This window comes from Lichenostomus cassidix, chromosome 4, assembly GCF_008360975.1.
Source record: "Lichenostomus cassidix isolate B80296 chromosome 4, HeHo_3.0, whole genome shotgun sequence".
Taxonomy (NCBI): Eukaryota; Metazoa; Chordata; class Aves; order Passeriformes; family Meliphagidae; genus Lichenostomus; species Lichenostomus cassidix.
Genome location: NC_139484.1, coordinates 45,309,169 through 45,325,149, shown reverse-complemented (window position 1 = coordinate 45,325,149; position 15,981 = coordinate 45,309,169). Strand labels below are relative to the sequence as shown.

The following is a 15,981-nucleotide window of genomic DNA, read 5'->3' as shown; positions in this document are numbered from 1 at the left end:
AAGGAAATAAAAAGCAAGCATCAGTAGTCTCATCATCTGTAAGAGCACGGGTGTCTGACATGCAGAAGCATGTTGTGTAGCAACCAACATCAATGCTCAGCCTTAGGATGGCTCCAGCTGAAGTCAAAGCAAATTGAATGGAAGCAAGATCAGCTAGGGAGTTTATTTTACGTAAAATATAAACATGTTAACAGGAGAAAATACTGTTTTCTTATGTTACAACCTTAATAACCAACATGATTTTTATCTTACAGTTCTGCAGGTGGCGCAGGGTTCAATTACATGTACATGATGATTAAAAAGAGCAGATATTCATCTGTACACATACACTGAGTATTGTATGCTCTACTAAAAATCCAGTATTTTTATGTGTCCCCAGTTGTGTGCCTCATAATTTTACTACTTCTTATTCCATTTAAAAAACTAGCACAAAATTTTAAGTAGTTTTATTATGATTGCATCATTTTGACAAGGTAGGGAGGGACTATATATTTACAAACAGATACACATATTCAAAGCCTCTGAAAAAAACCCAACCCTTTCCATATTTCATCCTTTTCTCTTTCTTCTTCCTCCTACCCTACACTCATATTCATACAGGGTGTGGTAGCTTTATTCCTAAAGCATCATGACAAGTTATGGAGCTTATGTTAGGTCTTTTTTAATGAAAGCCACTGAGACTAGAAAATTGTCTCCAGGAAAAGCACTGGAACCTGTAACATGGCTGCCCTGATGTTGCTCTTGCTGTTAGAACCAGAGTTGAGAGAGGACTAGGAAACAATTTAGTTCATGGACACAGCCTGGAATGGGACATTTCAAACATCAACACCATTGCAAATACAAAGCTGAGGTTTAACCTCAGCCTGTTCAAGGAATGTATACTTATTAATGATATTTTGGAGAGCTGGGACAGGGGAGTTGCAAATACTCATTAATTATCTACTGCAGCAAGCAACATGTTTTGGTGAACTGCGAGATGTCTTCAAAAAGGGCTTACTCCTGCCACTTTGGAGTCCTAGTAGAAGAGTCAGGATTATCTAGAGGATGGAGGTTAGGAAGCTGCATGTCAGTCCAGCTTCTCCTACAGACCTAGTGTGCTATCACAGAATAGCTACTTACTCTTTCACATTCTTACATACAGTGAAGTTGCCACCTGCAACAGCCTTCATCAGAAGCATTAGGCTGTTTAATTGGCCACTGTGAATGGCACACACAAGTTAATTTATTTTACATAGTACAATAGTCCCAGTCTTGATAACCAAATGAAGCAGAATTTATTAAAGAATTATAGCAACTCTGAGACCATGAATAAAGGGAGTTATTTGCATTTTCATATTAAATCGTTCAGGCAAAACCAGACAGGAAACCTCCTAGAGGGTAAAGAATTATTAGTATGTAAAATGGTGTGGGTTTAGCCAGACGGTCCCATCAGGTGGGCACATACCTCCTGATAGGTGTTATTTGACCCTGTATGCAAAAGAAGTGCGTTATCTAAACAAATCTTGTAGACAAGTTCAAGCAATCTCTTTGAGGTAATGCATATTAACTGGAAAGAAATTAAATGGGTATCCTTAGAGGCTTGCAAAGGGCTATTTACACAGTAAGGGCCATGTTATATTGAGAAGAAACACCTCAGTATCAGAACTGACGCAAAAGCAAAAGGTCCTGGTCTTTTCATTGATCAAAGAAAATACAATATATAAAACACTAGGAATAACCCTTGCATTAACAAAACAGAAAGTCAGTGACTTTCTGATATGGACACCACAGATGTTGTCCTCTAAAAACCATCATTTCACACCAGCACTTATCTTACTTCATTATCTCTTTTCTTTATATTGGCCCAAGTGAAGAGAAGAAAAATGCAAAAATTTGCTCCCCTTGCCAGCACTCACACAGTGGCCAAGAATAAATGTGGCTAATCAGATTATTCACTTGAGACTGAATAGAGCACTGATAAAATGGCAGAGACCTGTATTATCAGTCAGCTGACTGACAGCTGACTCTGTATTTGGTAAAAGAGAATTCTCTTGTAAGAATTGGAACTTTTCTAAATTCTAGTAATTGATAACTCTGTCACAGGCTATTACAGTCATCCTCAGCTGGGTTAGCAGGCAGAGTGCAAAAGAGGCTGTGAAATGTGCATTGTGAGTGCAGCTCATGAAGTACAGACTGGTGTGTGTAGCAGACAAGCAGTAAATGCTGAGTCCTTTTTATATATGAGCAAATACATATGAAAATGCTTGGGCTTTCCAAATTTACAACCAAACTAGGACTACAAGCCTAAAAATGGAAATTGAGTTGTAACTACAGACATTGGATCACAAGCAAACAGCTTCAAAAGCAGGAAGAAAGAGGCAAAATGTTAAGCTGATTGGAATTTTACAAGATTGACATTGTTGCTTAAAGTGCTTGGGTTGATTAACGTAAAAAAACCAAAGTACATAAAAATTAAAGCACAACAACTAATATTAACTACATAAGTTATTATACAAATACAGTAACAGACCAACAAAAGAAAAATAAATTAAAACAAACCCTTCTAAAAGATACTAGCAAAGAACAGGTACACAGCCAAAACTTGTTAAAATTTCTAATATTCATTCAGCTGTAAGACTCTGCTCACAACTATCAGCCACAAGCAGCAAAAAAAGAGATAAAATAAGAAGGGTCTACCGTTGAGAGGCATCAAATCACCAGCAGCTGCCAACTGTCAGCTCAGGTGCCAAGCAGATGATGCTGGAACAGATGAGTGACTGAAATGTAATGTCTGTGGATAAAAGGTTGTGGTAGCACTTTAGGACCCACCATGTAAGGTGAATTTCAGTTTAATTTTATTAGGTTTTTAATATTTTTGTTAAACCTGATATGAAGGAAACTCCTGCTGCTTTGTTTTCTTTACTCCATCTGCTAAATGAACTAAACTCTTCATACTTAATCTAGTACCCTCAGGTAACTAAATTATTAAAATAGAATTAACAGGACTAATATTGGAACTTAATTTCAAAAAGGTGTTCTGCTTCACTGGCATGGTTTTCCATCACTCTGCTCTTCTGCCTCCTTCTGCTATGTCCCCAAATTAGAAATTCCATAAAGTCCCTACAGACTGTTCTGGGAAACATAAAAGTTGCATTCTGAGCTCATCCTCTAAGATAATTAATTCATCAGCACTGCAGTACTGTGGAAACATAGCACAACAAAAAAGATGGGATGTTTTCTAAGTAGAGAACACAGTAATAGGATTTATAAATGGACAGTGCATCTCAACAACAGTGTGGGAAACAATTGGAAAACTTCAATTGCTGTTAGACCTATTACACCTAGAACCTGACACCATAAAATCTAGTCATTTTAAGAAAGCACAGAATACTATCAGACACCTGTAGTAGCATTTCATTTTCTAGCTGCTAGCTGAAAACTTTTTATTGTCTTAGGTATTTTTCCGTTCTTTCATAAGGGACTGGAAATCTATGCACAAGCGTAAGAGAAAAGGGATTATGCTTTATTTAACCAAATAAAATGCTTTGCACCATATGATTGTTCTTGTGGGGATCCCAATCCTGCAAAACTTGTGCAAATGTGCTTAATTTGACAAAGAAGAGTTCCTCTGCCTAGACTAGCACTATTCGTGCAGCTGTGATGGACAGCTTTTGGACTGAAGTCAAGACATTCAGCATATTAGAGACTGGATCCAATTTATAGAATTGTGACTGCAATTTCTTTTCAATCAAAAGGAAAAGCCCCCTAATTTAGCTAGTGTTAGTATAAAGTGTGTATTCCACAATTTTTCAGAGCTGATGTCAGACTACTTATCTTGGACTGGTGTAATACTAGTGCTGTGATCTTTTCATGGTCTAGAATGCATTTAAAATGCTTTTTCATACTTTATGAAAGGCTTATTCTAGTCATTTTACTCTCAATAATTTACTGCAATGATCTGTATGTTTTACAATCTACAGCTGTCTTGCAGTGGAGAAAACCAGAGGTTATTATCCTGTACTTTAGCATTCAAATATTAATCCATACTATTAACATTTTAAAAAACTATTTTCACAGAAGTCAATTGAAATAAGGAATGTGTTTCCTAAAACTGATTTGAAAATTATTTTAATGAAAAGTTACTTTTCATATAAACACGAGCCCTGAAAATTCAAATGATACCTTAAGAATATCTGTTTTGTTGCTTCTTTTAAAACTAAAGAATATTGTTAGAATGTTCAGCAGTAAACTGCGAAATACAAACCTTTAGACCAGCGCTGGTTAATGCTGATCTAGAAAGTGATTTCATTCATGGTGAGGAAACCTTACCCATTTTAAAAGGCCAGTAATTATTATATTTTTATACAGAAATTCTGAATGCTTATAAATAAATTAATTAAAGAGGGATTTGCAGGTTTGGCTTTTCAGTGGTAAAGCTCCTGGGTCTCAGTGGAAGTTGAAGTCTCCTGTAAGATGTCTATCTTTTGTATTAGAGACAGAACAGTTAATTCTAATATCAATAAAAGAACAAGAGCTGCATCCTAATTATGCTTGTCTTGAGCCTGCATACCAGCCTTCATTCATGTGAGTGATCTCTGTAGACCACTACTATCATTCACTTAAGTCCTCTAAGGTTACATTCTACGTCTGTTTTCTTGCATCAGTATAATAACATGATAAATCACAAATAATCTTAGTTGAAAAGTCCACTTTTGTTTCTCATTCAGTGTAAAGTGCTACATAGCTTTAGTTTACAAAATGGCCATTGATAAACCAAACTGAGTTTCAAATGATGTTACAGTAGAAGCTAGTACTTCATTTTCACCATTATTTCACAAAAGGTATTTCACATTCACAGTAGAGTACAATGAAAAACATTATTCTCTCTCCTACAGAAAGTGAAAATATGAGATGCCACTGAAGTTCAAAAGCCATTTCTTGAAATGGAGTGTCAGCCATAAAGTGTCAGGCAGGCTTCTTAAAGAGAAGGACCAAAAGCAGCATTGTCTAATAAATACATAATGAGTGAATGAAATATAATAGGTAGAAATAAATTTTGTGACGTGAGATTATCTCCTAATAAATACTAGAACCAACAGTCAGTTCCCATGAAGACAAGAAGAGTGTTTTTGCTGTTGATGTCATTGGAATAGGACTTTGACTAGTGAAGTTCAAGAATTGTATAATGGAGTGAAAATGTCAAACTGAGCAAGGTGTCCAACTCAGCATTACCACTGACTCAAGCCACTATTGATCCCTTCGCATACCCTATTGATACTTTCTTCTGCATTTATTCTTTGCCAAGTTCAGGTATTCAGGTGAATTCAGACATTTTATTAGCCAGTGCATGACAAGTGCCAGTCAAATCCACCCAGGAAAATCACAAACTAAGCCTTTTGTACTGAGCCTTTTAATATTTTTCAAGCACTCCAGATCCCTATCTGTTTCTGTGGTAACAAAGTGCTGTCAAATATTACCAAAATGTTAGGGATGATATATACATGATAGTGTGTAAAGTAGTGGTTGCTATGAATTAGGTTGCTATGAATTAGGTTTCTAAGAAATGGACTCTGTCTTGAGAAATGAAAATGGGACCTACAGATATTTAGAAAATTGCAGGATCAAGCTGTGTCTTATGTACAAACAATGCTTTTTAAAATGGACTGGGTAATTTCAGTCCTGATGGATATGTTACATGTGAGCAGTGTTGCAATCTTTGCAAACTCAGTCTAAGTAAACAATCTATGATATCATTTTAACAAAAAGATAAGCTCAGTCTCTATAAATGTAATTTATCTCTGTATCATATGTGTCATCTTACTCCCTTTATTCCAGTGCTCTGTAAGTTCTGAAATATCACCTCATCTGTACTATTTCATGACAAACAAAGTGATTGAACACACAGAATTACTTAGTTCCAGTGTAATTTAAATCCCTCTATGTGAATTTTAAGTCTGTGGTTATGCACTGAAGGTTTTTAACAACCAAAATTGAAATTATTTTGGAAGAATATATTTTCTGCTGCAGAGTAATATGTAAAAAAATCCCCTATACAACCACAACTCCAATCATCATGAAATTGATTCTTTTCCTTACACTTAAAAGGGGTGAGTATATGTCAAGATGTATTTAAAGGAATGCTTTGTAAATCAACACACTCCAAAACCATTTAGAAAGTTTTAAATAATTTTGTCCTAAATGTAACGAACACTTCCATAAAAAATACTATTCTAGCTGGATTGGGTTTAACAGTTGACATCCAAATCTTATGATCTGTAAATATTAGTCCATATAAATTCCACTAAAATCTGACTTCAATTAGCTCTTCAATCAGACTTAAAAACTACAAACAACCCCCCTCTCTAAAACAAAGTTCTGAATGTCAAAAGTGGACGGTTATAGTCAACATCACATAGACCATTTAATAGGAGACAGAGTGTGTTGTTGTTCAACCATCCGAGATGTGGTCTGTGCAAAGTCAGTTCAGGGGAGCCATCACCTTCTTTCACGTGCAGCATCATTGTGTGCAATTATCATGGTTTGCCAAGTCACTCTCTTGACTGGTAGAATAAAATATAGCCAGACTCTGAATTTTTTGATATATCAGATGTCAGACCATAGAATTCTTCAATAGCTTGAGCATCTATTTTCTGCAAAATAAATATTTGCTTTTAGTATGCTGTTAGATAAAACAAATACCAAACAGAGATTAAATGACTGTATGAACAGAAAAGACAAATTCAGTTATTTGTTTTGGGGTAGCAATTAGCAAATTCTGTTTGCAGTTTAAGCAGTGAAAAGGTAATGTTCAGGAGCTGAGTCTTGCTGATCTCACTCATGGAAGTCATAGGCATGCTTCTGTTGCTGAACCTAACTGAATTGGGCTCTTTCCAGTAACAGAGAGACTCCTTGGAATGCAGCAGCGAACACTGTTAGAGCACATAAATGCAATAATATGATCCCATCTTTCTCAAATTCCCAGAAATCTTCTTCAAGACATGCCCCATCCAGCACCCCCCAGTGCTTAGTTTCCTTACTTTTTGGGAAATCAGATTTAAGACCTCAGTTTTGCCAGTGTTCCACAATGACATAAAGGATTTGCTTAAGAATGAACTTCAGAATGCTCAGACAGAATCTGTAACAGCTGTGGGACAAATACTACTCTAATCCACATTCAAGCAATCCCAGATTAACAACACAATTCAGACTTTCTTGTAACCTCCCTGTTTTTCAAGATTGAAAACTCTACAGCAATGCTAGCTTTACGTAGTTCAATTTTGCTAAGTGATAAGGTTTAAATGAATTACATTGATTTTATTACATGCAGAAACTCTAAATTAGAAAATTCAACTCTGAAAGTCTGATATTAAAAACATTTGATGTTGCTATAAAATAAAAAACTCCTCTGACATTGACAGAGCATAAACTACAGGATTAATAATTTTGTTTACAATCTTCCTAACAGAGTTAGGAAGTTGTCACGTAACTAAATGTTACATGACAACCAAAGTGTGGCTTTGAAGACTGGTAATCTCTACCGAATTCTGGATAAAAATTTTAACCCCAAGTAGAGAAGCAAACATAAATACAAAATTGTGTTTATGACATTCAGCATACTGACCTCTACAATGTCATCATCAAACAAGAGCCAAAATCCATGACTTTTCACAATAGTAATGTAATGCCCCCTATTCGGTCCACTAGAAAGCAAAACAAAAGACCAAACCACAAAATATTAGAAAATACTGTTGAGTCCATTTTGGTAAAACACATTTCTTTATGAAATTACAACTAAATGTTATGAAAAAGGTAGTAAACCCACCTCTGGTAGTACACTAGATATTTAGTCATTTCACCTTTTCATTAAGTTGTTGTAAAGTTTATCACTTGACAGCTAAAGGTGTTGTTTTCATCTGCCAGGACCATTTGCTAATTAACCTACAGAACACTTAACAAGTTGCTCATGGTAGGCAGCAAACACTTTTAAAACTTTATGAACTAAGTATAGGGGGGAAAATTGACCAAGGTGATCTGTTTGGGAGCCTACATGCTGACAGCCTCTGGCCCTCACAGAGTCCTGGCTCCCAACATTTTTAAGTGGTCTCATGAGGAAAGAGGTCGTTTCATCAATTTAAACCAAGCTTGTGACTTTTGAAGACCTGAGTACATTATTTCTTAAACAAGTATCGATTTATTGTGAGGGAGGTTGGCTAAAAGGTTCAGCCCAAGACACATGCAAGTCAGAGGAGCAGCAGGGTTTGAGACCTGCCTCCCACTCTACTCACATTCTGTCAGGGATGCCCCTGCCCTTGTCAAATGTCTGGCAATAGCTTGTGATACACATAGAAGTCCATTACCTTCCACAGTGAACAACAACAGCTACCAAGTCGTACATCCGATCTAGGTTGACAGCATCGCCAGATGTGTTGAAGAGACGTAACTCCAGAGGAAATACTACACGGTAAGACAGCTTAGTATACCTGTGCAATTGCTCCATGTACTTGAATCTCTTGAGGTGTAAGGCAAGAATCATTGGCAGTTTTTTTACTCTCATCCTGTGAAACCATTAAGAATGCACGTGATAAACACCTGATCAGTTCAAAGCCATTCTCTCTTCCCTTAATAAGCAATGTCTGCATTATAGAAGCACTTTGTCAATAGAAACAGTCAACTAGCAGTAGCTTCTAGACTAACTGTCTGCCAGTTCTCTGGTCCACACAGAGAACGCATTTGGGAGGTAAGGCTCCTAGGTGTCTAAACAAAATAAAGATCAAGAAGTAAATTTGTCACAGCCCAGGAGGGACACGGTGAAACAGCCTGCTCTTTGCTTACCTCTTCTGTGCCTCTTGTTTACTGCAGCAAGTTTCACAGTAGTATTTCTGTTCACTACATAGTGTCTCTGTGTTACTGAAGTCTCTGTAAATAAATACAATCATCAGTTCTTAAGGATATGAATACATTTGGCCCACTTGGGCTGATGAACTGGAACACAAAAGACACACAGGATGAAATCTTCACCCAGTCCAGTTTTCTAAAGCATCTGAAGCAACTGTACTGGTGTTTGCAAATGGACTTAAGGTATTTGGCTGCTATGATAAGCTATATTAGGAACTGAGGCCCTCCATATGATACAAATGGAGGGTCAGGTATCTCAAAATGGGACCTATATCTGGTCTCTCACACATAAAGGGGCTGCCCAGACTTAGGTACAGTCACCCAATCCATCAAGTTTCTTTTAAAATTATTTGTAAATTGAAGCAACTTCAAGTGCACTTCTGTCATCCCAAAATAGCTCACATTTTAAGGTGTTCTTCCATAAGATAGATTTGAATCCTCTTATGCAGAAAAAATAAATTAAACTCAGTTTCCTGCATCCTCTAAACTTTGCAAAGTCATCCAGAAGTTTTTAGATGGTACCTTTTCATTTTCTAAAATAGGAAAGAGGCAGCTGGGGTAGAAAATTTTTTAAATCCTAATCAAGTAAATACACTTGGAGATATTTCTGGATTGAGCTTTTGAAGTGACAAAGTGAAAGAGGAAGGTTGGTTTGATAGCATCTCTCAGTTCACAGAAAAGATTTGTTGAAAGTCACCGTGCTGATATTCTTTGGAGCAGAATTTTAGGTACCTGAAAACACTTAGCTGTAAAATTTTTAAAAAAAGCCATAATGTTTTTGTCACCTCTAGTGTTACATTGCAGCTGAGCAGGTGTTTTGAGAACTGTAAATGTAGATATAAGCACCTATCTTCCATTTTAAACACATGAGTTTTCTTGTAAATTTGGTCCTTAAACAGATATATCAGAAGTACAGAACTGTCTTACTGATTGCACCTACCTTGTACCTGACAGACTTCTGAACTCCAGGTAAATTCAGACCCATTCAGACCCGAAAAAATCCCATTCTACCATTGCAGTTTATATGCATGGAGGCTGAAGAACAATCTGCAACTTCAACTGCAACTGAAGCACACAATCTGCAACTTCAGTGCTCTCTCACAGTAGGCAGCACCAGAATGGTCTTACATGGCAAAGGGAAGATTCTGGATGATTATGTCTTCCTGACATCATTACTACAGGGGTAGATGGGAGAGATGAAGACTATATAGTTTGCTAGGGCGTAGGTATTAGAAGTTAATAACATAACTTCATACAATTTTAAGGTTGACAGAGCATGACAAAGAAGCTCTTTATATGACTGCATAATACTTTTAATAACTGAGAATACTTTTTCTGATTTATTTTCTGTATATGGTCTTAACATTTATAAGAAAGTGCTGAAATTTAGGAAAATACATCTTTTAAAATATAAGTTGCACCTAAACTTTGATCATACGTATATTTTTTCTCTAAAAGAAAGATAAAGCATTACCACTGGGAAGGATTTGCTTCAGTGGTAAACACTGATCTCAAATATCTGATTTCACATTTGAATTTAAACACAAAATTAACTGAATTCAGCCAATTCCTCTGAAAAACATGTTAACCTTTCAGGAAATCATGAGTGAAGAGCTGAAACTTTAGAAAACATTAGGGATGAGTTATATGTGCAGAGAACATAAAGTTGCAAGATTCAATAGAATATGTTTGTGAAAATTTTAGGTCTGCTGTTAGAGAAAGAGTATAAAGTTTATTTTCAAAGCCTAAAGTCTCAATTTAAAAAAAGCAAACAAATTTGAGAAATTTATTAGTTTTCTTCCTGCCTCAAAGTGAAGCAATGGAAATAATATTTTTCTAACATGAATAAACATGTGCAGATGGTAGAAATTTGATATATTGTTTTGTTCTATGCCAAGTCTCCCATGAAAATTAATTAAACTCCAAGAGTTTCTGAATTCCTTTTAAAATGTACTAGTTATTCTGATGTTATTAGTATCTATTATTAGTATTGTTTATTATTAGTAGTATTTATTTATTTAGTGGTAGTATTAGAGTGTCTATTATTAGTAGTATTAGAAAAAATTTGAGTGGAAGAACGGTTAGGTATTAAAATAATTGCAACTTCAGTAGCTCTTTCATCAGTTGAGAATTTTCAACACAGCACTTCTAACAGATGTTGAACAGGACCTCAAAAGGTATTGCAGCGTCCTTGCAGCTCAGTGGGATTTCAAACTGTCTTTGAATACCACGGGGAAAGGTAAGTAATACTGACAAGTTCAGGGTAGTGGCTACAGTGAGGAACACAAAAGTGTGCAAACAAAAGCCTGTAGTACAACACTGATTCAACTATCAGTTACTATGAACAGGTAAAAAGACTACAAGAGAAAAAGAGACTGCACTGCTTTCCAAAGCTTCTCCAGTTTGCTCACTTTTTACAGTGAGATAGAAGATACTTAGTGCAGTTATGTTATTCACTGAGAAATCACTGCTTTCTGACTCAGGAAATGGTTAGTACCCCACAGTCTTTCTATTTCTCTAACTATCAGCTTGGGATGAGACACCAAGAAATCCCTCCCAGGCATTCCAGAGTAACTGATAAACGCAATTTCAACCTTGATAGCAATTTTGGAGTTTGAAGGAGTTTGACTGATTGATAATCATTACCTTAGAACAGCAACATATTATCTTAAAAACAGGTGGTGGTTTACTGTATCAATATCAAAACTCTGGATATTTTAAATCTCTCAGAATAATCATGCAGGCAAGACTGAAAATTATTTTGATCTCCAAAGCAGAGATTTCTAAAGTTTTTAACAGTTAAGAATGTACTAGGAACAGAACTGAAATTTAGAATAAAAGACTCCACATAATTTTAGGATGAGACACAGAATAAGAAATTTCTGATAGAAAAATAGACTTTTGAAATCTTATGCCCTCTAGGGACTCTAGCACTCATTCTGCAAAACACACATTTAACTTTTAATATTCGCATAAGTCTTAATCAACAAAGCGCTTGTGTAGAAACTTAAAGATAAGCACACTTAAATCTCTTTGAAGTGAATTATTATTCTACAGCAATTCTTCCAGATGACAAGGCAATCAATTATTTTCCCTGAAAGATTAATTATTTTCCTCTTTCAAACACATACATTGAAAGAGAAAGTGAGTAAAGTACACTAATATGTGTTTTGTCATTAGAGGAAATATCTGGTTTAAAGTCTTTTTCTCTTGCTGAGGACAAGTTCAAAACTGAATGTTATTCTACTTTTCTATACCTACTGGACTTGAAAAATTTAGCAGTCAGACAGAACTGTCTGCCAAAGAGATGCATTCATTTACCTTAGACAGTGTGTAATCGATGTGTTCTGCTCCACATCAACAGAAAGGTCAAGAAAATCTTCATCTTTGCTACTAACCTATTGCAAAAAACACACATGTAAAACAGAGATGCCATACATCTAAATGTTGCTTTTATCTTTAGCAAATGCTAAAGATATTTATTTCTGTAGAAATTGCTCTCACACAAAAATAATTCATTTCAATGCTTTTAATTTCTCTTTTCTATTTCAGTGTAAATATATTTATAAGTAATTCTACCAATCCAGCTTTCATATAATTTAACTTCTGTCTACTCCACTTACCCAATCCCATCAGCCATGGGCCAGTAATGACAGCCTGCTATTCAGTAAAGGTGGACCGTCATCCCCTATATTAGTTGTGGTTGGTGCATTACATACATTTCCTTGTTATGCAACACAGTCTACTTTCTTATTTGACCAGAAATTTGCTTATCCTTTGTATAACATATTACACTATATATTCATATTTTATTCTTTTAATTATTTCCACTACATTCCACTTAATTATTTCAACTATTAAGGATGCAATGAAGAAATTTTCCAAATATGTGTCTGTCATGAAATGTCTAAATAAGACATTTAAATAAACCACCCTTTCTCTTTAGTGAGCATTCAAAAGGCTGGGTTTATATTTCTGGTTGACACAGCTACATTTCCCCATTGGATATTGTTTCTGGTCAATACATTTGACTAAAAAATTAAAATGTTAAAAAAATGGCTCTGATAATATTCTGCAAAATCAGTTTGGTACTGCCAATCTCTTTTTTTTTTTTTTTTTTTTGACAGAACAAGAGGAGAAAAAGTATAATAAGCAGTTTTTATTTAAAAAATTTAAGTCCAAGTATTTTCAGAACAGATCTTGATTTTTGCTTTGAAAATTATTTTCACTAGGAGTGTTTAACCTCAAAGGTGAAGTCATGTTAACAAAAAAATCATCCAAATGGATAATTCTTGTAATACTTCAAGCGAGTCAAAAGACTGCAGAATTACTTATTGCATGTGAATTCAGTCATATTAATAACAACTAATTTTTTAATAAAATGTTGCATGAACACCCCATATTTTGCCTCCTAGGACAGAATTTCCTCAGAATAACTAAATCACATGGGAGAATAGTGAAGTCCAAACCAGGAACTTCTGTGAGTGGATGAATCCATTGTTCTGGCAGAAGTCTCAAGCTCAGATTTTTGTAATTCTGTGGATGTGGTAGTTATGTACTACCTTGAGCTCATATTTGTGCTATGTCAGGCATCTCTAAGCTTGGTGAGTGCAGCCCATATCAGACCTGAATGCAGAGAAGCACCTTTAGCTGGACGAATTTTTATATTTTCAAAGATGTACAGAGACATAACACACCCCCAGCTGAAACAAACAGCAGTTCTTCAGAACTGAAACAAAAACTCCTCCCTGAGATGTGATTTGACCCACAGAGGACAGGAAACCACAGAACTGGCAGCAATCAACTGCAGTATAAATATACAGCTAAAATTTGAAAGATAAAGCAACTAAGCTTCAGAGAACATTGTGTCTCTACAGCTGGAACTAGAGTTCTGTCAGACACACTGAATATTATGAGAGGTTAAATACTTGGAAAGGTCCTTGGCAAGTATAGTGCTTCATGTGAATACCTCAAAGAAGCTAGGAATTCTGTTATTGATTTCTGTACATCAAATGTTTACTGGAAGGGAAGCTGAGCTACTTAGAGCTAGAATAATATGGACTAAAACTAAAGGCAGCTGGCAAACCAGATTCAAACTGCACTCTAAGTGAGCATAAGAGCTGCTGAAATCTGAACAATTCTTCATGCACTACTTAGGAATAATTTAGCAAAGGAATATCTTTTAATCTGTTTTACTATTTTCCTAAGATTTCAAGATATAATAATCCAAGAAAAAAATCTGGAAAAATATCCTGAGTAGTATACAGTATTTCTGCATTCAGAGGAAGCTGCAGGCAAGCTATATTGTTCCATAAAGCTTCATCACTTTGAATTACAAGTAAGGAATTGTGCAATTACACTGTTACCCAAGGACACATGCCCACTTCACTACAGTTTCTCTGAGTAAACACTAGATACTGATTTAGAATTAGGCCACAACCATTTAGAGAAGCTTGTCAGTTAAAAAGAATTCGAACTTCACACTCACTTTAACTTGCTATTACCTGAGGTTTTATAATTTAAATAGATTAAATAATTAATTTTCAGTATCTCTCTCATATGTTCACTTATACAAGCTTGTTCCAAACTTGCTCCAACTTGCTTTCTTCATGTTGACTATCATAGTTATCTCTTCTCCTCACCACCCTCCTCTGACCAAGTCCCTGGAAAAGCCATATTTGTTTTCTTGGCATACAGAGCTATTCGTTATGATTAGAAATATCAGACTGTGTTCTTTTACACATCTGGTAGGACCTAGGTAGGGCTTATCTCACTTCAGATGTCTAAAGATATTTAACCTCAGCTTGCTGTCTGAAGATACCTTCTCTGGGCACCTCCTCCCATCTTAATGCAGCTAATCTAAAGTTGTGTTTTCTTTAGAGGAAGCCCATAGTAGCAGCACTGATCTGAGTAAATGTACATTATTCTTAGGCCAGATCAATTTGTTGGCCCAGTTCTCAGCATTTCTGCAACAACAATTGCAACAGCTTAGTAACACCATGCAGCCAGGACAAGATGTTTGGAGCGAAACACTGGATACTGCTAAAAACTTTCTGTTTCAGGAAAAAGCCTAGAGACAGATGGAGTTTCCTGCAAAAGCTCCTTCACAATCTCCATCATCTGCCAAAGGAGTTGAGAAAACTAGTTCATCCCTGATGCCTATCAACTTTGCTTTACCAAGCAAAGGCTAGGTGATGTAAATTCAAACCTTTGCAGGAGGTCAGTCTCACTGTTGTCCCCAAAGCAGATGTTTTTCCTGTCTATGTTACTCGTTCATGCGACCTCACAGGAGCAATTGTAAAAAATTATTTCTTTTCTCTCTCAGTAGGAGCATGTGTTTGAAAAAAACAGTAATCAATAGGAAACTTGCAATCAGGCTTTCCAACTAAAACTAATTTTTACTTATGGTTCAAACAGAAGAGATTTCAAACTGACATCTTCATCTAGAAAATATTAGGGACATAACTGAAAATACATAGTTTTTTTTAATAATGAAGCGTTTGTATGCCAGTCACACTCTTAAGATTGAATTAACACAAATTCATCTTAACGTTTCACTTATTCATTGAATATGATGTGAATACCTTCTCTGAATGTTACAGTGCTGAGAAAAGGTATTGATTCACTAGCAAGGATTTTAACTGTAGAGATAAGTATTAGCACAGCAAAACCTGGCATAGATTAGCCAAGTAATGCTTAGAAAAATAAATCTTTAGAAAAGAATATACTCACTTCAAGAAGTAAATTCTACAGGAATATCCACAATTCTCAGATGTCTGAAAAGATTCATATATTTATATATATAAAAAATGTATCTATCTATTAATGAGCAACAACAACAACAACAAAAATCTATCCCAATGCTTACGGTTTCACAGTTCAAACATCTAGTTTCGTTAGTCAGCGTTCCCTGAAAAATCTCATGCACCCAGGTGAGTTCTTGTTTATTGTTCTCTTCAGCTTCATTCATGTTGCCATTTTTCAGTTTTCCATTTTGCTTTTCTTGTTTCTTCTCCTCTTGCAAAATGTCTGCAATGGTGTTGAGCAGGTAATTTAAAAACTCGTGTGCATCCTGCTGCATGTAGTTGTCAAAGAGATCTGTGAAGA

At 35.6% G+C, this 15,981-nt stretch overlaps 1 protein-coding gene across 3 annotated transcripts in view; it reads right to left on the bottom strand.

Moving 5' to 3' along the window:
* Nucleotides 1-149: 149 nt before the first annotated feature.
* Nucleotides 150-15,981, bottom strand: part of USP46 (ubiquitin specific peptidase 46) — a 31,985-nt gene continuing 16,153 nt past the window's right edge. For all 3 annotated transcript variants that reach the window (XM_085058968.1, XM_085058969.1, XM_085058970.1), the window contains 6 exons: nt 15,743-15,972; nt 12,196-12,272; nt 8,812-8,895; nt 8,337-8,534; nt 7,601-7,679; nt 150-6,629 (listed from right to left, as the gene is read on the bottom strand). In XM_085058968.1, the coding sequence (XP_084915094.1) occupies nt 6,528-6,629; nt 7,601-7,679; nt 8,337-8,534; nt 8,812-8,895; nt 12,196-12,272; nt 15,743-15,972 (770 nt within the window). In that variant the 3' untranslated portion in view covers nt 150-6,527. The remainder of the gene's footprint in view (nt 6,630-7,600; nt 7,680-8,336; nt 8,535-8,811; nt 8,896-12,195; nt 12,273-15,742; nt 15,973-15,981) is intronic.